This window comes from Mastigoproctus giganteus, chromosome 3, assembly GCF_048544385.1.
Source record: "Mastigoproctus giganteus isolate SK-2022 chromosome 3, ASM4854438v1, whole genome shotgun sequence".
Classification (NCBI taxonomy): domain Eukaryota; kingdom Metazoa; phylum Arthropoda; class Arachnida; order Uropygi; family Thelyphonidae; genus Mastigoproctus; species Mastigoproctus giganteus.
In genome coordinates, this window is record NC_143577.1 from 11551974 (window position 1) to 11579483 (window position 27510).

General features: G+C 37.6%; 1 protein-coding gene across 3 annotated transcripts in view; it reads right to left on the reverse strand.

Moving 5' to 3' along the window:
* sws (patatin like phospholipase domain containing sws) overlaps positions 1–27510 on the reverse strand; it is a 469178-nt gene that overhangs the window by 326823 nt on the left and 114845 nt on the right. For all 3 annotated transcript variants that reach the window (XM_090369181.1, XM_090369180.1, XM_090369179.1), the window contains exons 8-10: positions 21303–21364; positions 21006–21153; positions 17681–17837 (exon numbers count right to left, since the gene is read on the reverse strand). In XM_090369181.1, the coding sequence (XP_090225307.1) occupies positions 17681–17837; positions 21006–21153; positions 21303–21364 (367 nt within the window). The remainder of the gene's footprint in view (positions 1–17680; positions 17838–21005; positions 21154–21302; positions 21365–27510) is intronic.

Genomic DNA, 27510 nt, shown 5'->3' on the forward strand with positions numbered 1-27510 from the left:
CAGGGCAGATAAAGTTCTGAGTCCTGAAGCAGGAAGTACACACCGATTTAATATGCTCAAAAAAAATTTAATTTTCTGTCAAGGATTAAACCCAAGAGGGTTGCACTCAATACAGAACCTTGTGGCACTCCTTGTGGTAAAAATGTCATAGAAAGCGAATTGTGGTATCGAACTTGGAACGAACAATTCTGGAGAAAGTTCCTGATGAATATAGGAAGATTGCCTTGTAGACCAAGGGCATGGAGGTCACTGAGAATGCCATGGCGCCAAGTAGTGTCAAATTCCTTCTCCATGTCTATGGAAACCAAAACAAGATCATTTTTTTACGAAGGCATTGTGCACTGCAGACTCTGCCTTGATCATGAGATCTAAGGAGGACCTGTTCTTACGAAAGCCATGCTGATTATTACTCATTAGGTGTTGTGTTTCGATGATCTAAACAAGTTGATTATGAATAATTTTTTCAAGTAATTTACCGAGGCAACTGGAGAGGGAAATTGGTCTGTAATTGTATGGCCTGGTAGGGTCTTTTACAGGTTTCAAAAAGGCAAGAACTGTGGCATGATACCAAGAGCTGGGATAAATGTTTTCCATAAATATTCAGTTATAGTAGACCAGCAGTATTTGTAAATTTTTGTCACCAAGGTTTTGTAACATGATATAAGATATTCCATCTGGCCCAGCGGCACCGCTGCATGTTGTTTTAATGGCATGTAGTAGTTCATGATATTGAAGAGGCTGGTTATACGGTTATTTTGGTTATTTTAGGAGCATTAGCAACTAAGGCCATATTGCTCCGGGATATGCGGTGGTCATTCCCTGACCTTTCCGCATCCTCCATATTTGGTGGTGACGGGCTCGAACCCCGGTCTAATCAAGAAGCGTGTGCTACGCACTGCTGCTCCTTCCCACCTGGCTACGGAGGCGCCTGGCTGGTTATACGGAAGGAAAACTGAGGTTCGAAAGTTGATGGCTCGTTGTTCGGTCTTGGTCTTTATTTTCTGAAAATCCGCAGAATAAGTTGAGGCCGCTGAAACTTCAGCAAAGGTTTTGCCTAAGGCATTTGCTATGTCCTCAGGAGCAGAGTTCCTGCCCATTCCTTGAAAGAATTGGTGAAGGTGTTGTGAATTTTCCAGAAATCTGCCTGATTTTCTTCCATATTAACCTGGAGTTAGTGTTTCTGTTTATGGTAGATGCAAACTGAATCCAAGAATTCTTCTTGGCTTGCCTTTGAATGAGACATGCTTTTGCTCTCAGCTTCTTGTAATTGATAAGATTAGCAGTGGTTGGTGATCTACGAAATAAATTCCATGCTTTATTTTTTTAACTTCTTTGCTTTTGTGCAGTCTTCATTCCACCAATAGTTAAGGTGCCGTCGGGACTGGAGATTCAACAAAGGAATTGAACATTTAGCCGCAGATAATAGGTGTGAAGTGATGTAATCTGTGGCTTCATCTATCGACTGTGTTCATATATATTGCTCATCCAGGGTGACAAAAGATTGAAATTTGACCAAGTTGGCTTGAGAGAACTTCCATTTCTTGCAGGGTTTGACTAATGGTGGTTGTGCAGTGAGCAGATCAGAAATAATCGGAAAATGATCACTGCCCAAGGCATAACAGACCATTCTATGATTGGAAACAGAATCGGGGAACATACTGATAGATCGATTGCAGAAGTTTGTCTAGTTGGTAAATGTATGTGAGTGGGTGCACCAGTATTAAGAAGAGTAAGGTTTTGCTTATCTAGAAAAGTTTCAATTAGGCGGCCACATGTATCTAATTTTGTTGATCCCCATAAGGGGTGGTGGCCATTGAAACCACCCAAGAGACAGACAGGGGGTGGTAATTGCATTAGCAGGTTTTCAAGATCTTGGTAAGAGAAGGTATGACTTGGTGAGAGATACTGATACTAGTGTTAACGCAATCTGGGTTATCAAACATACGGCAACAACTTCAATATCAGTTTGCAAAACAATTTGTTTGGTCGAGATCTTTGAGCTGACCAAGATGGCCACGCCTCCATGGGCAGCATTTGAAGTATTACGATCTTGTCGATAGATAGCACAGTTCTTTATGTTGGTGGAAATTTGAGGAGTTAGACAGGTTTCCTGTAGACAGAAACCAACTGGAGGGTAGCTGTTAATTAAGACTTGAATATCATTAAGGTTGATACGAAATCCTCTGCAATTCCATTGTAGAATATAAGGCATTACTGGCATTTAGTAGAAGAAGCTGCATCTGACTGTTTTTTTGGAGAAGAATGGTCGACCGGTGTCCATTTCTTCTTCCGCATGTATTTCTAAGATAGGTTCTTCTTGTCTGGATGAGTCTAGTGTATTCATATATGTTTCTTGGATATTCATTTTTAAATGTGAGCTTCGATTATTCAATGTAGGAGCAATCATTGGGGGAGGAGAAGGAGATGTTGCTGGTAATGTAAGTGCAGTATTATTTGCCTGCTTGAACTGCTTAGGGATAATGGACTGTTGCTGGGAGAAAACAGCCCGAGCCCAGTCAGAGATTGAAATGTTTGAAGGGACTGTAACATCAGTTTGGGTGGCTACTGATTGATACTTTTGCGCAACACTGCATATGTATGCTTAGTCATACTGCGAGCAATTACTTTCCTTGCTTCTTGAAAACTTACTTTGTTTTCAATCTTATATTTCACAATTTTCTTTTCAATTTATTTTCCTTTTTTCACATGACCTTGAATAAGCAGGATGGTTGCTTTACAATTGGGGCAGGCCATTTCTTTTGTTGAGCAATCACTGAGTGTGGTCAGAGGATGCACAATTGGGGCAAACTTGATTTCCTCTGCATGCCATTTGAGAGTGGCCATACTTTTGGCACTTAAAACATCTCAGTGGATTATGTATGTAGGGCCTAATGCGACAAAGTAGATAGCCTGCTTTTATCGATGATGGTAGATTTGGTGTATTGCAAGTGAGAATAATGTTCCTTGTAGGTGTAAGTGTATTGTCTTTTTTAGTCAATCCTTTTGACTGCAATGACATTTTGGTCTTGAAGTTCTTGCTTAATCTCCTCTTCCATGACATTCAATAGATCCCAGCTGGATAAAACCCCTTTGGATGTATTTAGGGTTGCATGGGGAGAAACCTTTACTGGAATTCCAGCAAAGTTTGTAAGGTTTAGCAGTTTCTCCGAATGTCCACAGTTTATTGCCTCCACTAGTAGGCCTCCTGACTGTCTTAGGAGATCCTGCGAGACTTTCCAGGTGTTTTTGGATGAGAAATGGAGACAGCTACTGAGGGATCGATCGGCAAGAGAGTGCATTATGATAAATGCTGGGAAATCTGTCACTGAGGAATTGGTTTTAAACCTCTTGGGTTGCGACGTGTCATGTTCTGTTTCCGTGTCTGGCCGAGAGCTTGTCGGCTCTAAAGGCAGAAAAACCATTAAAGTCCATATTTGCTCCTTTTGGCCCTTGGCAGATTATCTATTCTGCCAAGATTTCCGGCCCCACCACGGGGAGGCAGGAGCAGTGCCTGGCATGACCAAGTGAAAAGTAGTATGTGTTAGGAGTAAACTAGAAGAAATAAAGAAAGGTGCCTTTCCTTACTTGCTCTGTACAAGTGTTTTTGTAACAAGAGCTGTTTTTAAATGAATAAATTTATTAACGTCAATAACTATAAATCACTTTTGGGAAATCGTAGTAATAGCACAGAGAAATCACTCAGTCACAATCGCTTGGCACCCGGGGGCCCAGCCATCTTGTTCTCCTGATCTTAAAGTACAGTAATACCCCAAAGTTACGCGATAGGTGGGTCCAATGAAAATCGCTTATGTCGAATTCGCGTAAGTCGGGGTAAATACATATAAATTTTGTTTAATTGGGACCAAGGACTAACAAAAACACTAGTTTAGAAGAAAAATATTTAATAAAATTGCAGTTATTTATACATATTAATACAAAATATGTATTAAAAAAAATAAATGAGTTACATAAAAAAGTTATTTTGATGTCGATGGCTTCATAAAATCTAACAAATTCGTCTGATGACACGTCACCTTTTTTCACGCAGAATTTCTTCATAGCAAGTTAATTTTTTTATTCCTTGCTTTGTAGCTATAACGCGTTCTTCGTTGGAGTCTGTGTTCTAAAATTTTTAAGCTCTTTTCGATTGAGCTGAGACCTTCTGTCAAACTTGCAATTGTCGTGTGCTTTTCTGGTGGAACTGGGTCCAAAGTGTCGGATACTTCAGTGACATTTTGCCCACGCATCTCTATGAGCTCATTCATTGTCAGCTCCTGATTATGTGAATCCAACAGCTCGTTGACATCATCACCACTGACTTCCAAATCTAATTGCCCTGCAAGATTAACAACTTCTATCACATGAGCGACATGATCAGTTTCTGGCATTGTTTTCGTCTCGTTTTTGAAAAAAAATGAACAAAGTTTCTTCGAGAGACCATTCAATGTTTTTTTTTGTGAATTTCATCCCAAGATTCTTCAATGATTCTTACGGCATCTAAAACATTGAATTGTTTCCAAAAGTCTTTAACAGATATCTCACTATTTTGTCTCACAGCTTCATTCAGATGTGCAAACAAATGCCTCGTGTAGTAAGCCTTGAATGTTTTGATGACTCCCTGGTCCATCGGTTCAAGCAAGCTGGTTGTGTTTGGAGGTAAAAACACAACTTTCACACGTGGGTCGAAATTAATTAGGGTGGCAGGAGGTTTGTTTGTTATTTGGTTTTTAGGAGCATTAGCAACTAAGGCCATATTGCTCCGGGATATGGGGTGGTCATTCCCTGACCTTTCCGCATCCTCCGTATTTGGTGGTGATGGGCTCGAACCCCGGTCTAATCAAGAAGCGTGTGCTATGCACTGCTGCTCCTTCCCACCTGGCTACGGAGGCACCTGGGGTGGCAGGAGGGTGACCGGGTGCATTGTCAATAAGAAGCATCACTTTAAATGGAATCTGTTTAGACTTGCAATAATTTTCAACTTCGGGTATGAAGTGGTGACCAAACCAGTCCTCAAAAACGGAAGCTGTCACCCAAGCTTTATGATTTGACTTCCAAATCACTGTTAAGCTAATTTTAGATATACACCAAACGAAAAAATCAAGAACCACGTAACTCCGAGTTCGCGCAAGTCGGGGTATTACTGTACCTGACTTCTTATAAGGATACCTCAAGAGCAGTATGTGTGTAAAAAAAAACATTACCAAAGAGCTCAAGATGTGCATTTAGAAAGAAATTTCCAGGATAAATGAAGAAATGCTCTGCAAAGTAATGACAAATTTTATTTAACATGCTCAAGAGTATATAACATTGAGAAGGGCACATTTATAGCATTCAACAGTTTCAAAATAAAATTCACAAATGTATAAAATAGATATAAATAAATTAGTTTGTTCTGAGATTTTTTTAATAAAAAATTGTTTACCATCAAGAATGTGCCAGTTGTTTGTGATGGACCCTGTATATTTATTACACAATATGCAACTAATCTGAGTAATATTTTAGCAACCTACCTAAAATCAACAACAGAGTTTACAAGACACAGCCAACTATATCCAATCATGCATGCTGTGTTTGAATACATGTGATATAAGAATACAATATTATTTTAATCTCTATTCTCACAATCTGTGTTGAAAACTCCTGACTGTGACTGTCCCAGAATATAAGGGGAAATTTTTTTTTCACCAATTAAAAAAAAGTCAAAATAGTCAAAAAATTGTGGGTAGCGAACATTTTCTTAGTTATGTAGAAAGAACAATGATTTTGAAAACTTTATTGTGCCAAAATAATTTATTATAAAGGGAAGGTTTCTAAAAACAATGCATGGTAATCATCAGCATTTTTCAGTTCACTCCATTGCTAACCTGACTTCAGGCACGGCAAACTATGATCAACAACATATGATACAGTTTGTGAATGTATTAGTATTATTCACAAGGTACAAGATAAGAAGTCCCTGCTTTTGCAGCACTAACAAAAAAAAAAGAAAAATCTAGTTGACTTTTTAATTTCTCCAAGCTGAGATTTTAAGCATGAGCCTTAGCTATCCATGGAGGCAACTTATTCAAGTAATTATCAACTTTATGACCACACAAGAACTTCCTACAGTACAATCTACACCTCTTTCCTTGTAATTTGAATTTATGGACCCTAGTTCTGTAATCATTTATAACAGTAAAAGTTTGCCTCCATTCATTTTATTATCCTTTTTCAGGGTTTTATAGATCTCAATCAGACTCCCTCTAAGGTGACTGGTTGCCAAGCTCTGCAGCCCACATATTCATGTTTTTCCACATATGATTGTCCTTCTGAAGATCAGCAGTCTTTGGACTATTTCAAAAAACAATGTCTTTTTTATTTATTTATGTGCAATCTCCATACTTGAACACAGTATTCCGAATGAGATTATGACTTCCTATCTATACAAGCAAATTAACTAATTACTGATAGGACATGATGGGCTATCTCCTTGTTGCCTGGCTACACTGCATGGAGAATTTAATGTTCTCCATGCTGTTTTGCAGCCTCTCTCAACAATTGAGTGTATGCCATGCCTTACTTGCCTTTAAGCTCAAATGTTTTTCTAATAAAAAATATCTTCTGTACTTTCAATATCACTAATTTCATACTGTTCAGCCTCTCCTCAATTATGAAGGGTGTTTTGTCTGTAGAGAGCGATGAAAGGTACCTACTTAATTCACCAGATGGGTTATCTTAGCATTTGCAGCATCCATTACAAAGCAGCCTGATTTCATTTGTTTTTCTCCTTGTATTCACAAGCCAAAAAAAAAAAAAAACTCCACATCCCCATTCATTGCTATTTTAGCCAGTGATTTTTCATACTCTCCCCTCTCATAGGTTGAGAGTAAACTATCAAAAGCAAGTCCATTCTCTTGAAAGGACATCTTTCTGTCCTTTCTGAACCAAGTCACTAGGATAGGTGTAAGCCTACAGTGCCTGAAAACAATAACGTATTTATGGGTAAAAATAGACAGAGGTCTAAGATTTGTGTCGTACATCAATCACATTATGCAGAAGATCCGTCGTTTTTTGATATGATGGCAAGAATAACCAGGACAGAGCAGGGAGTTAAAGGCAGAGCTCTAGGGCTATTCCACAACTGTGTTACAAATTGTTGGCTATCGTGTTCACATTTGGATAGACTATGCATTCCAATGGGCAAATGTGTTCAAGATACTTGCAGTTCAGAGATCAACGTTGTTAAGGCTCAGTATGGCATGCCAGATGGTGTCAAATGATGCACTGCAGGTATTAACAGGAAGAATATCTCTTGATTTGAGTCTACTTTTTAGGTCAGTGTGCTTTTTAGAAAAAATAGGATAATCATAGGAAAGGGTGAATGTATGAGAGAACATCCATTGCAGTGCAATGTGTCTGTGGCTACAAGAAGGAAAAGAAGTGGATATGGGCTTTCCTGGCACAGCCATGGCAAGAATGGTGGGACAGCTGCATCAAAGGGCTGATAACAAAAATGTTTCTTTCATATGTCAACAAGGCTGCGAGAGGTACGCCTGCACGGTTCGATCAAAATTTGCAGTCCACATTTTTTTATTACTGGACATGGCGGCTCGTTTTTTGCTAAATTAAATGCTTTGAAGGTTGGTGAGTAGACTGTGTGTTTGTGGGACACAAGGACTGGGAATACATCTTGTTTAATTGCCACAAGTACCAAGACCTGGGAGAAGAATTAGTAGGTAATAAGTCTCATCTTCAGTTGTTGATACCAGGATGTGAAGCATGTCTCGCTGCAATGAAGGGAACTTTTTTTTTGCGTTCCAATTCTTTGCCTTGAAGGTTTTTCAAAGAAGACTTGTACTCCTGCAGTTGAAACAGACCCAAGATGATTAGGCTAGAAAAATATGATTCCTAACATAATTAGACCAACGTCTGATTACATTAAGAACTACATTAGAGGTCAATGGCAGAATATAGGTAAGTTGTCCTCTAGCTATTGGAACAGGTCTTAATTGATTAGAGTAGGCATAGAATGTGTGGTGCAATTCCAATTAACAGAACGATATTGCACATCCTATGCCTACCCTAATTAATTAAGGCTTGTTTACCCTTAAATAACATCATTCCTGATGTCTGGAATAACATTATTATTCTGTAAGCATTTCCTTGCAGTGCTGGGTACAGTTCTTGCCAGGACTGGGCAGCTCCTTGTGCTGTTCAGTTCTGGACTACCAAAATGTGTGGGTGGACTGCAGTTAATATTTTTTTAAGAGTGGGCTGGATGGATTTTGGGCATTGTTCCATACTTTTGAATGGCTGTAGCATATTTTCCGTATAATACTGTAAATTGTAATAAATATTGTATGTACAGTATTGTAATTTATGACAGGATGCCAGAATCTGGCAGGGAATGCCTGGTAAAATAAATAAAATAATACTCACCCCCTCTGCCAGACAAAATTTTTCTGTGGTACTGTTACAAACCAACTTGTTGCTGTTATATGTTCCAGTTTCGTTGCACTGTAATTTTTCTAAGCTGCCATTTTCTTGTTTTAAACTGTCTTGCTTCATATTCTTCTATTTTGGCATTCTCCCTGTGCGATAGTTTCTCAATGTATACTTGTATATGTATTCATGGCTTCAGTGACTATTGCTCTAAAAGTATTGAATAATTATAATTTATTCACCCTCCCTGTACTAATTTCTCACATGCCTTTAACAACCATGACCTCTATTTGCTCATCATCCAACTTAGAATTCCATGATCACTTCCTGCTGATGGTTCTTGTACTAGTATTAGCCATAGTACAAGGACACCACAGGTTTTTGCTGCACCAGCCAAAAAAAATAATAATAATGTCAGCCCTATGATGTGATCTGATTTGTAGGTGATGTGATCTGATTTCTAGGTGATGATCAGGTCAGCACCTCCCAAGTGGGAAACAGATAGGGTTCCTGATCTGATGGAAACTCCATCATTCCTCCCCTTCTTGGTCTGCAGCATACCCACATTCTCATTTTATCTATTGCTTTAGCTATTACAGGGATTTTTCTGCTGGCATATATAAGTTCTGAACCTGCAACAAAAGCTTTTGTTATTTGTTTGGTAGACATAGCTAGTTATCAACAGGTTACACTATCAGAAGGCGAGCAGTGACGAGGAGCCCTATTTGTTCGCCATAAACTTAGCTTAGAAGATGCTAGGATCTCCTCTTGATTAAATTTATCTCAGATCATTCTGTAATCTTATGGAATATAGTTTTAGCATTAGGTGAGGCATATGATGCAAGATTATACAGCATCAGCCAAAAAAAAAAAAAAAAACCCTTCCCATTTCATCCATCGGTCACTCCAAATGTTTGTCTAGTTCAGCCTTAAATTTATTTAAGCTATCAACTTCCACAACAACAGATGGAAGTCTGTTCCAGCAATCAACTACCAGTTAGCTAAAGACAAACTTCCACATATCTATTCTACAACTGTCTTTCCTCAATTTGAATCTATGCCCCCCGCCTCAGATTCTTAGTCTGAGCAAGTGGAAGTATCCTGTCAGCATTGAGCCTGCTCAAAACATTCAAAGCCTTATACACCTCAATCAGATCTCCTTACAGATGCCTAGTCTCCAGATGCTGCAACTTGCCGGACTTAAGCCTTTCTTCATAAGGGCACCCCTTTGTTCCTCTTGCCAATCTTGTTGCCCTTCTCTGTATGCATTCTAGCAACTCTACATCCTTCCTAAAATTAGGCCTCCAGACCTGTATAGAGTACTCAAGGGGTGGCCTGACCATTGCCTTATACAAAGGGATAAAAACCTCCTTGTCTCTGCTAGCAAAATTCCTATATATAATTAACAAAACTCCATGACCTGCTCTGGCAATCAGTCTGCACTGCTCTGAGAACTTCATATCTGACTGCACAAATACCCCCAGGTCTTTTTCATTCTCCACCTCCCTGAGTGTAGTACCACACAGTTGGTACATTTCTCTTGGGTTACTGCTACCCATATACAGTACTTTGCATTTGTCATTTGTTTTATATTCTTAAGTGCAATTTTTTATCATAAACTCTGTAAAAAAATATTGGTCAGCTTCCATATATGCTAATATTAATTAACTAATTTATTCAAGATATAAGAATTTTCCAAAATTTTACAAGTTTGAACTAACATAGTCATAGAAGGGCAAATTTTTAACATGGGTACAGTTGAACTTCCAAAATCTGGTACCACCCATTTTCCAGATTTTTTAGGAAAATGGATAAGTCCAGCAAACTCTCCCAATAATTTGGTTTAGTTTTTGCATTGAACATTTGCCTGAGTTGTGCATCACAGATTGGGAAAATGGCTAATCCAAGCAAACTGTGCAGAGTGGAGATTTCGCCTGGGTGCTACAACAGTTCTTACTTAGCACCAACCATGCAGGAATTTGTTAGATGGTCATGGCATTGTACACTGCTATTTCTGAACCACAATGAAAAAAACATTCCTAATTAGTAATAACATTTTTCTGTGTATCATGATTCATGCATAAAAGATTAGGCTTTCACTAAATTATTTTGGACTGTAGTGTTTGTAAATGCTGAGGCAACATCCTTCATCCATTTCTATTTGCCTATATACTGCCTAAAAGAAAAGCAAGTGTTCCAGAGGAATGAAAACAATCATCATAGCTATTGTCACCTTATCTATTATCAAAGATAATTTGACAGCAAGGCCTTGGTGAAGCAATGTGAAACTTTTGGATTTGGTAGTGGAGCTACTGTGTAAGGTAATACCAAGAAGGGAAATAATTAAATTTTTACTGTACTGTGCAATACCAATACAGGTAATACCAAGAAGGGAAATAATTAAATTTTTACTGTACAATACAATAATTTTCCATGTATTGTACATTACTTTTCTCTTGATGTGGTATGCACTTACAGATTAATATGTACAATGATTTGTGATACAGAAATGCATGCAGGTTTTTTTTTTTTTTATATAAATGCATATAAAATGACAACCCAAAAATCCAGAAAATTTCAAGATAGTTGTGAGGTTGTTAGATTTATGATAGCCTTAGAATTGTGCACATCTTTCTGCTAACTTGAAAGCTTTCGTCACCATACCTGAACAGCATAGTACAGTAATACTTTGCAAAAATTATAACATTGAAGATGTGAACAGGCAACAATTTCAGTGAATAGCTAGCACAAACAGAATGGAGGAAGAAATAACTATAATATATGGACTGAAATTAAGCTCGAGCACTTCTTCACATGCTGAAAAAACTGAAGCAGTACGATTTTTTGTCAGAACTCAATCACTCAAGTTTGATAATCAGATTCAGCTGTCAGAATATGATGAAGGGAATGTTAGTGTTACACAGATAGTATTTCTACATTTAGCAGGTGAGATGTGGCTCATCAATGCATCCCCCACACACCCAGAATCCTTGACTACATGTTACAATGAAATAACACGTGATGGAAAATGTGAAATGCATGGTTCTCTCTGGAAGCTTCCAGCTGAATTAGATCAAGAAGATCATGCCAAAGATGACAGCTCTTCAAATTTTATAGCACCTGAGTTGATAACTACCTTTGAAACCACAGACTTTGGAAATGAAGTGAAAAGTATAATATGGGAACCTGCTGAAAGATGCTGTCTAACTGGGCTTATGGACAATCACTTATTGCTGTGGAACATAAACCTGAGTGGAGCTGGGACTAAATTAATAGGCTCTGTCACTGCAGAAATGAAAGGAAAGTCAAATTTTACTTCTATACATTGAAATCCTAATCAGAATTTAACTCATTTGCTACAGCAAGAAAAGACTGTTTAGAGTTGGGATCTTCATACAATGCAGCAAGCATTGACAATTGAAGGAAATCATGGTCAACTGGTAAGAGATATGGATTTTAATCCCAAAAAGCAGCATTATTTAGTAACTTGTGGTGATGACAGTCAAAAAAAATTCTCGGATGCCCACAACCCACATTATCCAGATCATTCTCAGTAGGTATGGAGTGTTTGTTACAATCCCTCTCACGACCAGCTAGTTTTAATGTCAAGCAGCGATTCTCAGGCAATTTTATCTAGAATAGCTTCAATTTCTTTAGAACCATTTGATCATTTAGTTAAAGATGAAGATGCCTTAATCAACGGAGATGAACAGCAAGAGAGAGAGGGGGGGGGTTACTACATGATAGAGTGGTAGCTACATATGAAGATAGTGTATGCTGCCAAATGGTTAAATGCTGATCCATAGTTGCTTGCATCTCTTAGTTACAATGAGAGACTAGTTATTAATAAAGTACCTTGAGCAGAAAAATACAGAATACTGCTCTGAGAACTTTATATTTCTTGTAAAAAATAATAAATGAAAAAAAAAAAAAAAAACACAAGCTGAAGGCTGTTCAGGGATGAAACATACTTCAATAAATTGAGTTAATTTGTGAGGCTTGACTGTAAACAGTTATTAGGGGGGAAAAAATAGGCTTATTTTGGGAAACTGAAGATAAATCATATTTCAGTACAACTCTGCTACCATCATCAGAAATTAACAATTAGAATAATATCTAAATTATTTATTAATGATGTATACATTGCAATAACAAGAAGTTCTTATGCACATCTATCCTGATAGCCAAGAGAAAAAAAAACTATTTATGTAGTGTCTTTATAAAAGGGCCACTCTGTAGTGGCTCCAATTGTTTTTTTCTGCTCATCTGATGTTTAATACAAAATACCATGGTGTTGAGTGAAATTTAAACATTTACTGGTAATAACATGCGAGTTTCAATGCTCTTTTGAAGAGCTGGGAGTTTGAAAATTATCAGGGTAACATTGATGTGTAGATGAAAAAGTGGTGTGTTACTGAGTCCTGAATACACAACACTGTGCCTATTGAGATTCATTGACATTTGAGAGCATTTATAGGGTCATGAGTATATCGAGTATACTGAGTTATGCAAAGTCATTAGAAAGAGACTCAGAGAGGACAAGATTTAACAAAAAAAAAGTAAAACAAGTATTAAGGGAAAACAAAGGACTTAAATCAATAGTAATGAGCAGTAATACAGAAAGACAAATGATACTGAATGTGAAGAATCGTGATGGTGTACTTATAAATAGCAGAAAAGGCATAATTCAAATAGCAGAAGACTACTGTAAAGTAATATACAAGAAGCAAAAGAATGATGCCAACAGTGGGGAAGATGAATCACAAATTAGCAACACATATGACATACTCGATATCCTTCCTAATGAAGTAGAACATACATTTGAAGAAAGTAAAGAATCAAAAAGCCCAAGGTGAAAATGAAGTTACTGTCATGTTGTTGAAATTGGGAGGAAGAGACATGACACAGAAACTGGCAAGACTCTTCAGAAAATATATTAGGAAAGGCATGATGCCAAAGAAGTGGAATAATGCAATCATAATTTTTCTCCATAAGAAAGGAGATAAATCAGAAATTGGAAATTATAAACCAATTACCTTGTTGTCCTACCTGTTTATAGGTACCACACTATAAACAGGAGTCAGAGCAGTAGTCAAAGGGAGTGCCAGACAAAAAATTCCCTATGAAATGGCCCTATGAAGGTTATCCTTCATAGGGCCAGTGAATAGCCGTCTATTGGAAAAATGTGCTGTTTTTTGTGGCAAGAATGGGGTTATCTTTGTCAAATTCCTGGAATAGGGGATGCAAGATCAGTTCTGCTTGCCATGTGGAAACATTGAAGAAGCCAAAGACAAGTTACAAGAGCAGAGCCAGAGAAAAAAATGAAAATTTCTTCTTCAGCATGACAATACCAGACTCCATCCCAGCATCCTGACAAAACAAATCATTGCAGAATTGGGATGGACTGTTCTGCCACATTTCTTGTACAGTCACTGACCTTACATTACCAGACTTCCACCAGTTTGGCCCTATGAAGGATAACCTTCATGGTGGAACATTTCCATGATGCTGTCACTACTGCCATCAAGAGTCTTGAAGGCTAACAGCAACTTTTATGGGGGGGGGGAATGCAGGGTAGTTTGGTGGCAGAGAAAACAGTACACAATTTGGTAAATGTGTGGGAAAATAAATATATACAAATTTGTATACTCAGTGCTTTTTTTGGGATGGTACGCAACGGTATGGCGTACGAGCACCTTTTATTAACGGCAAAGTGTGACATCTGGATGCAGTGCACTTCGAAATTTGTAATATTCTGTAAATTTTTTTTCACATGTTTACTACTATTCAAATAAACTTAAAATTATTTAACTAAATTTGCAATTTTTCACTCTCTATTGTTAAGATATTTTCTACATAAAACTGTAGAACCATTTTTATAATTCTAAATTATTCAGTCGGACCTCTGTTTAATGATGTCCTTTTATAGCAAATTATTTTGAATTCCCCTTGGGAGTTACATTTAAAATCCTTTCAGTTGAGCAAAAAAAATTTTCATATATTGAACGGAGAATTAACTCTGTACGCACTGTTCGCATTTCTGGCCTTCAGGCAATTAGTGCTGCTGTGCGAATTAAGAGAGCTAAAGGGATTACACCATTCTACAACTTAGTAGTACCTGGTAAAACCTATCCGACCACCTGTCCCACATACGGAGAAGTCGCGCCGGTCAACAGTGAGCAGATCAAGGGGTATTCCCAATGGGCTCTGGTCCACCTTCTACTGGCGCCTCCATAGCCAGGTGGGCAGGAGCAACAGTGCGTAGCACACGCTTCTTGATTAGACTGGGGTTCGAGCTCATGACCACCAAATACGGAGGATGTGGAAAGGTCAGGGACTGACCACTGCATATCCTCTGAGCAATATGGCCTTAGTTGCTAATGCTCCTAAAAACCAAAATAACAACACCTACTGCAGCAGTGTCCAAAATTTTCCCGTACAGGGACCACATTAAAAAAAAATTCAAAGTTAGATTTCTTTATGCTGTTTTAGTTGACTTTCCGGGTGAGCCGTAGGGTGGACACTGCTGTGAATCAACTGTAAGTGACCCCTTCGAGAATTAGGAGAGCGTGATTTTCTTTTACCCTGAAAAATAAATCTATTCTTTTGCGAAAGTGCATTATCGACATTTTTCCGTAAATTTTCCCTATCTCTGTTTACATGGTCACAGTACCTGAATGATATTGACATTTTGGACAGTTTAAAAAAATAAATAAAATAAAAAATTCAAATTTAAGAATTAATGACAACATCAATGATGAGAGAAGGAAAACAAGGACAATGAAGGTATTAAACCTTCTAAATACGAATTGTTGACATTTGGTGAAAATGAAGTTAGAAAATTGTCAATTACAGTTAAATGAAAGAGATGCAATTCGTGGATTTCGGGAATACCTAATTGAAAAGATGGTTTCGGAAGAATTGAAGCATATGATGGATGCTCTGAGTACGATACCAATTTCATCGAGTCAATATGAATGAGGATTTTCACAAACGAATCTGATTGCCAACCCAACAAGAGCTTCATTGATGACAAAAACAGTTTCTTCACTATCGTTTCTTAAAATTTTAGGCTGCTGCTGACAGCTTTGATCCAGCAAATATGTTGATTCGTGGCTGCTTCTGACAACAACCGACAAACAAAGAGGAAGAAAAGAAGTCTGCATAGGGTGTCGGATGAGAACTTAACAAAAATTTGAATATTCTACAAAAAAAAAAAAAAAAAAGAAAACAACTTTATTATGGAATTATTTTTACTTATTATTTTTAGTCCGTAGTCTAATGAAGAACCCTTATAATGTCCCTCGGTTGTCTGTCTGTCCGTCCATCCATCCATCCATCTGTCACAGCATTGTATCTCTGGAACCACTCAACCTATTGACTCAAAATTTTGCATGGGTTTGTACATCGTGTGGGCCAACATAACACCATATTGATCGTTGTTGACAAAAATTTGTCTGAGAAATGGAGGGTAAAATGTGGGGGGTAAAAAATGTTGACAATCTACAGCTTATTATACACCGTTGGAAAGAGCTCAACGAGTAGGTTTAAAACAATTTTAAAATTAAAAATGGTGGCGCCAGACAGGAAAATGTGACCAATTTTCGTGTCCCCCCACCCCATTTCCTTTAATGGAGCTAAAAATTTAAAAATCAGATTAGTTATGCGTTATTCGATGCTTATCAAGGGAAAACTATTCCCATTGAAATCTATCATTTACTTTATGTGTTTAAAAAAAAATTTATTGCCGATAGCTTCTTTATACTAAGTAACTCTCCTTTTTGTGATAAAAAGGTTGCTAAATAGTTAGTTAATAAATGGCCTCCGTAACCGAGTTGTTGTTTGTTTGGTTTTTAGGAGCATTAGCAACTAAGGCTATATTGCTCCAGGAATATGCGGTGGTCAGTCCCTGACCTTTCCGCATCCTCCGATTTGGTGGTGACGGGCTCGAAACCCGGTCTAATCAAGAAGCGTGTGTTACGCACTGCTACTCCTTCCCACCTGGATACGGAGGCGCCTCCGCAGCCGAGTGGTCAGGAGCGGGAGTAGCATACGCTCCTTGAGTAGACCAGGGTTCAAGCCCCTGACTGCTAAATACGGTCGATCTGCCAACCAGCGTGGCAGATTATGGTCTATTTCCTTCAACAGGAATTGTTCAGGAGGCTTCCATCCTGCAGTGAATTGATAATGGTTGCAGTTTTTTTTTTTTTTAGTTAATAAATGACCTTTATAGGTCATTTATAAATTTTGCGACGAGAAGTATTTTTTAAAAATATTCGAAGCTGGAGTTGTCCCGGCAAGGAGGTACTCAGAGAGCCAGTGGTGAGGCAGCGGTGGTGGGTAGGCACCTGCGCGGAGCCTTGCACGGCCCTCACCTGCCAGTCGCTTCTCCCAACCTTTTCATTCACAACAACAACAACTGGAAAGACTCAAATAGACAACGTTTTCATTAGTATCTCAGTTTTAGGTCAAGCTGGGGTACTAGAAACTTTTTTCAGTTACCATAAAGCTCTCTATTTGAGATACTACAATAACGATCATTAGTGACTACGGACCTTTCATCCTGAGTGCCCGGAACTCAGTAGTTGACAGATTTATTTACTTATTTTACTCACATTTTACTTATTTTTTTTATATACTTGAATAATAAATTTATGCTTAATAAACTGTGTTAATATACTAAATTTGTTGTTCTTAATCCAAATTACCACTAAAGTAACAATATCAGGAAAAAAAATAAATTTAGAGTACTTTTCATATCCTTTTAATTTTCAAATTTTCCTGATAGCAAAGAATGAGTACTGGCACCTATTCTTTTACAAAAAAAAGCACTGTATATACTTAATTACAAAGTATATAACACATGGTTTAAATTGGCATACTTGCAGTGGTATGGTATCCAAGAAAAAAAAATTTGAAGGCATTAATTAGTTTTGGAATAATCCTTGCATTTCATGATCTCAGTGAGAGTTGAACTTTAGCTGCAGTGCAGCTAAAGTTCGTGGCATTCATCCTGCTCATCACCAATTATTAAATAATCTAAATATTCTAATTGTTAATCACTATGAAGGTATGCTGAGTAGTATTGAATGTATGATTTATCTTTTATATTCAGTTGTCTAAAAGAAACCTTAAGAAAGAATACTTCATAAGAAAAATCTTAAGAAAACAGATACTTCTCTATATTATTTTAACTAATACAGAGAAGTATCCTTTTTACTGATTAGAAATTTTAAACTTCTTTACATCAATCTTATACCTGCTTTATCTGTAATTGGAACTGATTTTTCTGGATGCGGTGCAAGTTCGGAGACAAATGGCTTTACAGTTGTAACTTGACTACTACGTCTGGAGGTAGGCCTGGAAGGACTCGATTTCGGTGAGAGCACAGATGTCCTTTTACTGGTGAGGGATGACTAAAAAAAAAAAAAAAAAAATTGCACATGATGGAATTGTTAGTTTACTGAGATTTATCATGTATTATATAAATTAAAATAATAGTAATAGAGGCATGTGATGCAAGAAAGCAAGTGTATGAGCTTATGTAGCATCAGCCACAAAAAAAAAAAAAAAACCCAATTTCACACATCCATTTCGTCTAAAAGTTTGTCCAGTGCCTCCTTAAATTTATTTAAGCTATCAACTTCCACAACTACAGATGGAAGTTTGTTCCAGCAATTAACCACCCCATGGCTAAAGGCAAACTTCCACACATCTATTCTACAACTGCCTTTCCTCAATTTGAATTTATATCTCCTCAGGTTCTTAATCTGAGCAAGCGGAAGTATCCCATCAGCATTCAGCCTGCTCAAAAAACCATTCAAGGTCTTATACACCTCGATCAGATCGCCTCACGGGTGCCTAGTCTCCAGATGCAGCAACTTGCAGAACTTAAGCCTCTTTGATATATATGGTAAGAGCACCCCTTTGTTCCTCTCACCAACCTTGTTGCCATTCTCTGTACTTATTCTAGCAACTCTACATCCTTCCTAAAATGGGACCTCCAGACCTGTATGCAATACTCAAGGTGTGGACTGACTATTGCCTTATACAATGAGATAATCACCTCCTTGTCTCTGCTAGCAAAATTCCTATATATCATTGACAAAACCTCCATGACCTGCTCTGGCAGAATGTCTGCACTGCTCAGACAACTTCATATCTGACTGCACAATTACCTTCAGGTCTTTTTCATACTCCACCTCCCTGAGTAGTACTACATAGTTGGTACATTTCTCTTGGGTTACTGCTACCCATATGCAGTAGTCTACAATTCAATGTTAAACTTCAGTTGCCATTATTTATTAATGATGTATACATTGCAATAACAAGAAGTTCTTATGCACATCTATCCTGATAGCCAAGAGAAAAAAAAAACTATTTATGTAGTGTCTTTATGTAACTTTTCTAGATCCTGTTTTTATCTAACTTTTCTAGATCCTGTTGCAGTAGCATACTGTCTTTACTCATTAATATTCCTGCCAACCTTTGTATCATCTGCAAACTTGGACATTAAGCCTGATATACCTTCATTGATATCACTGAAAAATACACAAAACAATGGGACCAGCACTGAACCCTGGGGGACTCTACTAGTAACATTGGTCCACATAGAGCAGTGTCCATTTATTACCACTCTCTGCTATCTACCACTCAATCATCCCTTTATCCATTGCAGCAACTTGCCCTTAATGCCATACTGCTCCAAATTGTACAGCAGTCTTCCATGTGCAATAGTATCAAAAGCTTTCCTGAAATCCAAGTATGTGATACCAAAATTATTTTTTTTGCATCCAGTTCAAACTTTGTGGATTGGGGTCACATTTGCACATCACCACTAGATTGGTACCTCCTGATTCCAAAGAAGCTCTCATAATTATGGTTAGGGGTTTGCTTAATTCCTTTGCTGCCTCCTTTAATATAAATGGATAGATTCCATCCACCCCAGGTGCCTTTCTTATGTTTATCTTCAACAATTTCTCCTCCACTTTACTCTCAGTTATTACAAGATTATCTAGATTCCCATCCCAGAGTTTAATACACCTCTGGCATTCCCCTCTCAGAATAACTCCATGTGTGAATGTAAATGCAAAATATTCATTTAGTTTGTTAGCTACCTGAGCAGGATCATCAACAGTTGAACCATCAATATCAAGGGGACCAATCTGATTCATCCCCTTCCTTCTAGAGTTTACATAAGTAAAGAACTCTTTGGTGTTTTTCTTTGCATCCTTTGCCAAAGATTTCTCGTAATCTGCCTTTGCCTGCCTAACCTCCTTTGTGACTTGGGTACAGACCAGCTTATATCTATCATAGGCTTCTGTGTCAACTGTTATTTTATATGTATCCCATGCATTTTCTTCTCTGCCACATGTCTAATTAGTTCATCTGACATCTATTTATGGCTAAAATCTTGAACAATATTTCTTAGTTGGTATGAAATCAGATCAAGAGGGAGTAATACTCTTGATCTGATAATCAGATCAAGAGTATTACTCCCTCTAGTTACCTCCCAAACACGCTGCTGTAGAAAACAATCATCCAATAAATCCACAAAAGCTTTGCTATGTGTGAGTGACAAACCCACAAATTTCAGACAATCTCTGGGAAATTAAAATCCCCCATGAATGCATGAATAATCACTGCTGATAATCAGATCAAGAGTATTACTCCCTCTGGTTGCCCCTCAAACACGTTGCTGTAGAAATCAATCCTCCAATAAAACAATGTCTTGCTAGCGTGCTAATGACCAACTCACAAGTTCCAGTCAATATCTAGAAAGTTAAAATCCCCCATTAAAAAACATTTAGATTTACTGGCCCACTATTTCTCTGGACAACTCTTCGATGTAATAATCAGAGCCATTAGGCCTATAACACGCTGCCACTCTCATTTTCCCTTGTCCAGTTTTTATGTCACACCAAACAGACTCAACATTGCACTGTCCACTCATGTCAACTGTATGCACTTCCTTAGATTTTGTGTTTCTTAACTAACAGCATAACCCCTCCTTCCTTCCTAACCTGTCTATCCATTCTGTATACACTGTGCTCCCCAAATTCCAATACTGCAATGCTTATATCTGTGTGACACTGTTTCTGATATCCCAACAATACAGCCTTTTATGCCTTGATCAGCACTTCAAATTCATCAAGTTTATTTGCTATACTTCTAGCATTGGTGTACATGCAAGTATACATGCACCTGTTCTTTACTCTTAATTACCCTAACACAGCCCATTTATTTACTTGTTCCATGATGAATCCCAGCTGCTCTCGAAATCCTCAGCAACTTGCTCTCTAGGCTGCTACTCATTATAATAGAAGCAGTGCAAGAATCACTTTCACCTCTGCCTGCAGCTACTATTAATCTTTTAGTCTGTGAATCCCCCCAAGCTAGCAGTTTTTCGATCCACCTAACCCTGCCTCGTAGCATCAGCAAATATTCTTGCACCCTTTCTATTTAAGTGTATCCCATCCCTGTAGAAGCAGTCTCTCCTGTTAGCAAGGGTTCTGAGACCAAAAAAAGTTTGCATAACAATTATTTAAATTTTTGTAGTGAATTTAAGAATGTGTGGCACTTACAGTTTTAATTAACTGATTATTCAATCCTAAATAATGATGAAGAGCTGTAAATGTCACCCTTTGAAGGCGTATCATAATTATCTGGGCAACTCTAACCAGAGATTCCGGATACTTTTCCAACAGCTGTCTGAAAGCTTCTACTCTTAACCTTAAAAAAAAGTGAAAACACATTAATTTTAAATACTGTACCAAATTTAAAACATGAAATTTTAATGAAGCTGTATTATTTTATTTAGCATGGATTAAATTATTATGCATTTAATTTTTTGCAAAATATTTTGGTCAAAAAATACTTACCTTAGAACAATACAGTCTTCCAATGCTCGGGCAGATATTGTTTTATATGGTGCTATATGGCCCTGAAACAGAATAAAAAAACATTATTACTCGAAAATCTCTCTCTCTCTCTCTCTCTCTCTCTCTCTCTCTCTCTCTCTCTCTCTCTCTCTCAAAAATGCATGCAACAAAACAGTCATTGATTAATTTGTAGATAAAGCGCTCAAACCTATGTTGATTCAGTTTCCAAATCAGAAATAAACAGAACATAATGGAGTAAAATGTTTTGTAGTATTTTCTTACCACTTCTTCAATGACCCTGCAATATCAATCTCACAAAAGATCACAAGAACTTGTTGTTACAAGTTGTGATGTGGCAAAGACAGCTGTCACTGAAGAAGTGGTAAGAAAATACAAGAAAGCATTTGACTCCACTATGGACATATTTCCAAACTGAAAATAAACATAACCAATGTAGATGGTGCTTTACTTTCTTCATATAACATGATTTACCTATGCACCATGGCACTCAAGGAATAAAATGATTTAACTTTTCAAATTAAAACTGCAATTAAAAATAATTTTCCTTGTCAACTAACTAGTCATTAAGAAAACTAAATTATTCGCTATTAACCAAGACAATAAAAATTTGTTTATGTCAATCTTCTGTTCTTCATAATTAGGTGTGCTAAATACAATACTTGGCATTGGTTTTGCCATACTTTTCATAATGTCTATGCAAATTAAAAATATTTTCAAATGCATATAAATTACAGTTGTTTAGTTCCATATTGTAACGACCACTAATTGGGCGATAAGTGCGCTCTCTCTCTCTCTCATCCTGCTATTTCCATGGATATTACCTTATCAGTCAACACAGGATGGCATTAAGGTTTGTAGTGCACATAAAGGATATTTGGAATGTCTACAAGTAACCAGGACAAGTCAAGAGCATCTCATTTCTGCTGTGATAGCAGTTTATACCTTTGTTGATTCCATCAAAATTGTAGGGAGCCTGCTAAATACCATGACTATGATTTTTATGTAGTGAAGATTTCGACGAATAAAAAGGCTAAAGATTGAAGAAATTGTTATACAATATCATCTTACAATTCCCAACCACCCTTCCCTACAACAAATTTCAGAAGTGGAACTCACCTTGTTAGTCAACAAAGCATGCAAAAAAAAAAATCTCCACAATTCCCTAACTAGCAGAAATCCAATGAAATCAGACTCATCAAATCCAGTGAAGAGCTCTTGGCATTTCCTCTAAAAGAAAAGAATTTATTCATTGTTTCCAATTACTGGAAATCTACCCACAAGAAAAGATATTTTGCTTCTTTCTTTTGAGGTAGTTACTGATTTTCTAAGCTACTACTCAGACAAAATGGTCTTTTTTTTAAAGGAGATAACCATAATCCACAAGAGTAACATCTATTCAGATGTTACTCTCTGTTCATAGTTCAGCAAATTGGAAGACTGTTTTTGCTCAAAACAGGAATAAATTTCCTGTGATTCTTCCTGTAGCTCAATCAATTCATATGGCATAGTGTGAAATGTGAGGGGATTCATTGGACACTAACTATGAAGGCAACATATAGCAAGATGTGGATAGATTCTGCTTTTACCACACAAGATGCTGTTTATGGGAGAGGAGAGCAACAGATCGACACGTCAATCAATGATCACATGTAAATCACTCATTATATAAATGGTATTCATCATATAGTACAAGGAAGCCACAGGGCTTTTGCTGAACTGTAAAAAAAAAAAAAAAAAATACAGAAATACAAATTATAGGGCAACGTGTTCCAGCAATTGATGACTTACTGGCTAAAAGAAAACTTCAAGCCTGGCTGGACTTGCTGGTTAAAAGAAAAAAATTTACAATCTCATTCGTGGGAACAAGATTAGCTAGGTGCGGGCAAAGTTTTTATGGCTCCAGCTAATAGAGAAGTTTTTCTTAAATTTTTACCATTTTATTGACTTAATTGCCATATTAATTTATTTCTAGAAGTAGCTTTATATTCCTAGTTATGATACTTAGTTTAATTGAACTTAGATATAGATTTTGTGGGTTATTACTTAGTATCGGTAAAACTTGTACCATTCAAAACTTGCCACCATTGTGTAGTATCGATATGGAATAGCATCACGTATATCTAAAACTTGATAGCATAAGGTATAATGTAAAACTAGATAGCGTAATACGTAGCACTGTAGTAGGAATCTGTTAGCTTAGTATAGTATTGGCAATTAATCAATTAAATTTATAAATCCTTTTAATTTTTTATAGTTAATTAAATTGTATTTAAACGGAAATCATGCTCCAGACTAAAGAAGAAAAGCAATGTGTGCAAAGTAGCGAAATGGTTGTGGTTTGCGGGAGAACCAAAAGGGGCAATTCTCCAACACATCAGTCTAAAAAAATGTGCAAAATGTGACATGTTTGCTGATCTCTCTCTCTCTCTCTCTCTCTCTCTCTCTCTCTCTCTCTCTCTCTCTCTCTCTCTCTCTCTCTCTCTCTCTCTCTCTCTCTCTCTCTCTCTCTCTAACAAGACATGATCTGACCATGGAAGATGTCTTTGTGTGTGTGCTAGGTGCACAGAATGTGAAGAAATTAGGCACAGACTGAGCATTCTGATGGGAGTCTTAGAGCTTGAAGAGTTGGGTAGAAGGTATTAAAATGAGGGGGCCATCAGGCTCTCAGCTGCCCAACTCAACACCAGAGCTCGCTCTTATGCACCAGGCAAGCAAACTACAGGGCAGAATGTGCTGGTCCAGGAGGAGCTAGTTATTGCTGGTGACTCAATTGTCAGGGAAAGTGAGAAATATATTGTGCAAAAAAGAATAGGTGGAATAGGACCAGGGTAGGTCTGCCAGTGGCAAAAGTTGATATCGTTATAGAGCAGATATCTTTTAAGGGCACAAAAGGTGATATCTTTATACACGTTGGCACTAATGACATTAAGTGTAGGAGATCTGTGGATTTACTTAACAAGTACAGGTCAATTTCGTGGGTTACAGTTAAATTTGAAAGTGTCTGCAATCCTGCCCAGACACAATAGGAGGGAGTATATGATGAGAGCCAATCAATTCAGCCCTGGAGAGATTGTGCAGGGCTCATGGGGTAGAATTTTTCTTGGCGTGGTCTGTGCTTGTTAACAGGAGAGATTGCTTCTACAGGGACAGGATACACTTAAAAAGAAAGAGTGCAAGAATATTTGCTGATGCTATTGAAGCAGTGTTAGGTCGGCTGCAAAACTGATAGCTTTGGGGGGATTCACAGACTAACAGATTAACAGTAGCCGGAGGCAGAGGTGGAAATGATTCTTGCATTACTTCTATTGGAATTAGGAGTAGTCCAGAAAGCATGTTGCAAGGAATTTCTGGAACTGCTGGGAGTCATGAAACAAGTAAATACATAGACTTTGTTAAAGTAACTAAGAGTAAGAACAGGTGCATGTACACCAAAGCTAGGAGTATAGTAAATAAATACGACAAATTTGAAGTGCTTGTTAAAACATCCAAGGCGGATACTGATGGGATATCAGAGATGTGGTGTCACTCAGATATAAGATAAGGGATGCAGAACTGGAATTTGGGGATACAATGTGTACAGAAAGAGTAGAAAAGGTAAGCACTGGGAAAGCAAAAAAGAGGGTAGGAGTTTGATATAGGCCTAATGACTGATAAGTACAAGGAACAAATATAAAGAGAAATAGAGTGGACCAGTAAATCAGAGTTCTTATAATGAGGGATTTTAACTTCCGAGATATAGACTGGAACTTGTGGATTGGTCACTCGCACAATAGCAAGGTTTTGTGGATTTATTGGAGGATTGTTTTCTATAATCACATGCTCGAGAGGCAACCAGAGGGAGTAATACTCTTGATGTGATTATCAGCAGTGATTATTCATGCATTAAGAATTTGCAGATAAAGGAACCACTGGGTGACAGTGATCACAGTATACTGATGTGGGATTTACTTCAAGATGTAACTACAACAGGGGTAAAGGGAAGGGTTTTTGCTTTCTTAAAGCAGACTACAGTGGTCTCAGAGATTTTTTAGGTTCTATATAGTGGGACCAACTTATGATGTTACCAACAGCAAATTGTAAATGTATGTATAATTTCATTTGCATTCAAGTAAGTAATTTTGGAAGATACTAGGTTTTTTGTTACAACTAAGAAATACTGTTCAAAATTTAGACCTAAATGGATGTTAGGTGAACTAATGAGGCTTGTGGCAGAGAAGAAAAATGTGTGAGATGCATATAAATTATCAGATAACACAAGCCTATGGCAGATATAAACTAGTCTGTAATCAAGTCACAAAGGAAGTTATGAAAGCAAAGGCTGATTACAAGAAATCCTTGGCAAAGGATGCAAAGAAAAACAACAAAGACTTCTTTACTTATGTAAACTCTAGAAGGGAGGAGATGAATCAGATTGGTCGACTTGATGTTGGTGATCCTGCTCAGATAAGCTGACAAACTGAATGAATATTTTGCATCTACATTCACACATGAGGAATTCTGTAAGGAAGGGTTGGACAGAAGTTTACTAAACTCTAACAGGGAGCTAAATGATTTTGTAATAATTGAGAGCAAAGTGGAAAAGAAATTGTTAAAGTTAAACATAAAAAAGGCACCTGGGGTGGATGGAATCCATCCAGTTATATTGAAGGAGGCAGCAAGGGAAGTTAGCAGACCCTTAGCCATAATTATGAGAGCATCCCTAGATTCAGGAAAGGTCCCCATGACTGGACATATGCAAATCTATCCCCAATTTACAAAGGAGGTTCAAAGAGTGACACAAATAATCTGTCAGTTTAACTTTTGTTCCAGGGAAAATAACGTTGTCACTGGTTAAAGAAGTTAGACAAGACTGCAGTAATAGTTCAGACAGCATGGGTTTGTTAAAGGGAAGTTTTGTCTGACCAATTTGATTGTATACTACGATGTGATCACAGGAACTGGATGCAAAAAAATAATTTTGGTATCACACACTTGGATTTCAGGAAAGCTTTTGATACTATTGCACATGGAAGACTGCTGTACAATTTGGAGCAGTATGGCATTAAGGGCAAGTTGGAGCAATGGATAAAGGGATGGTTGAGTGAGGGATGCCAGAGAGTGGTAATAAATGGAAACTGCTCTATGTGGACTAATATTATTAGTGGAGTCCCCCGGCGTTCGGTGCTGAGCCCATTGTTGTTTTGTGTATTTATCAATGATATTGATGAAGGTATATCAAGCTTAATGTCCAAGTTTGCAGATGATACAAAGGCTGACAGGGTTGTTAATGAGTAAAGACAGTATGCTACTGCAACAGGATCTATAAAAGTTAGGCAGATGGGCTGAGAAGTGGCAACTACAGTTCAACATTTACAAATGCAAAGTACTGCATATGGGTAGAAGTAACCCCAGAGAAACGTACTAACTATGTGGTACTACACTTAAGGTGGTAGAAAATGAGACTTGGGAGTAATTGTGCAGTAAGATATGAAATTTTCTGAGCAATGCAGACAGGTTGCCAGGGCAGATCATGGTGTTTTGTCAATGATATACAGGAATTTTGCTATCATGGAAAAGGAGGTGATTGTCACTCTTTTAAAGGCAATGGTCAGGCCACACCTTGAATACTGTGTACAGGTCTGTAAGCCTCATTTTAGGAAGGATGTAGATTTGCTTAAGCATGTACAGAGAAGGGCAACAAGATTGGTGAGGGGAATGAACGGATCGTCTTACCAAGAGAGGCTTAAGTTCTGCAAATTGCAGTGGCTGGAGACTAGGCACCTGTGAGGTGATCTGACTGAGGTGTATAAGACCCATTCAAGACCTTATACACCTCAGTGAGCACGCTGAATTCTGATGGGATTCTTCCCCTTGTTCAGATTACGAACCTAAGGGGACATAAATTCAAATTGAGGAAAGACAGGTGTAGAATAGATGTGCGGAAATTTTCCTTTAGCCAAGAAGTGGTTAATTGCTGGAACAAACTTCCATCTGTCGTTGTGGAAGTTGATAGGTTAAATAAATTTAAGGAGGAACTGGACAGGCAATTTGGAGAGAACAGTATGATTTTTTTTTTTTTTTTGGCTGATGCTGCATAAGCTCATACACTTGCTTTCTTGCATCACATGCCACTACTACTACTACTCATACTGCTAACCTAATGAAAAGTACTGCATATGGGTAGCAGTAACCTAAGAGAAAAGTACCA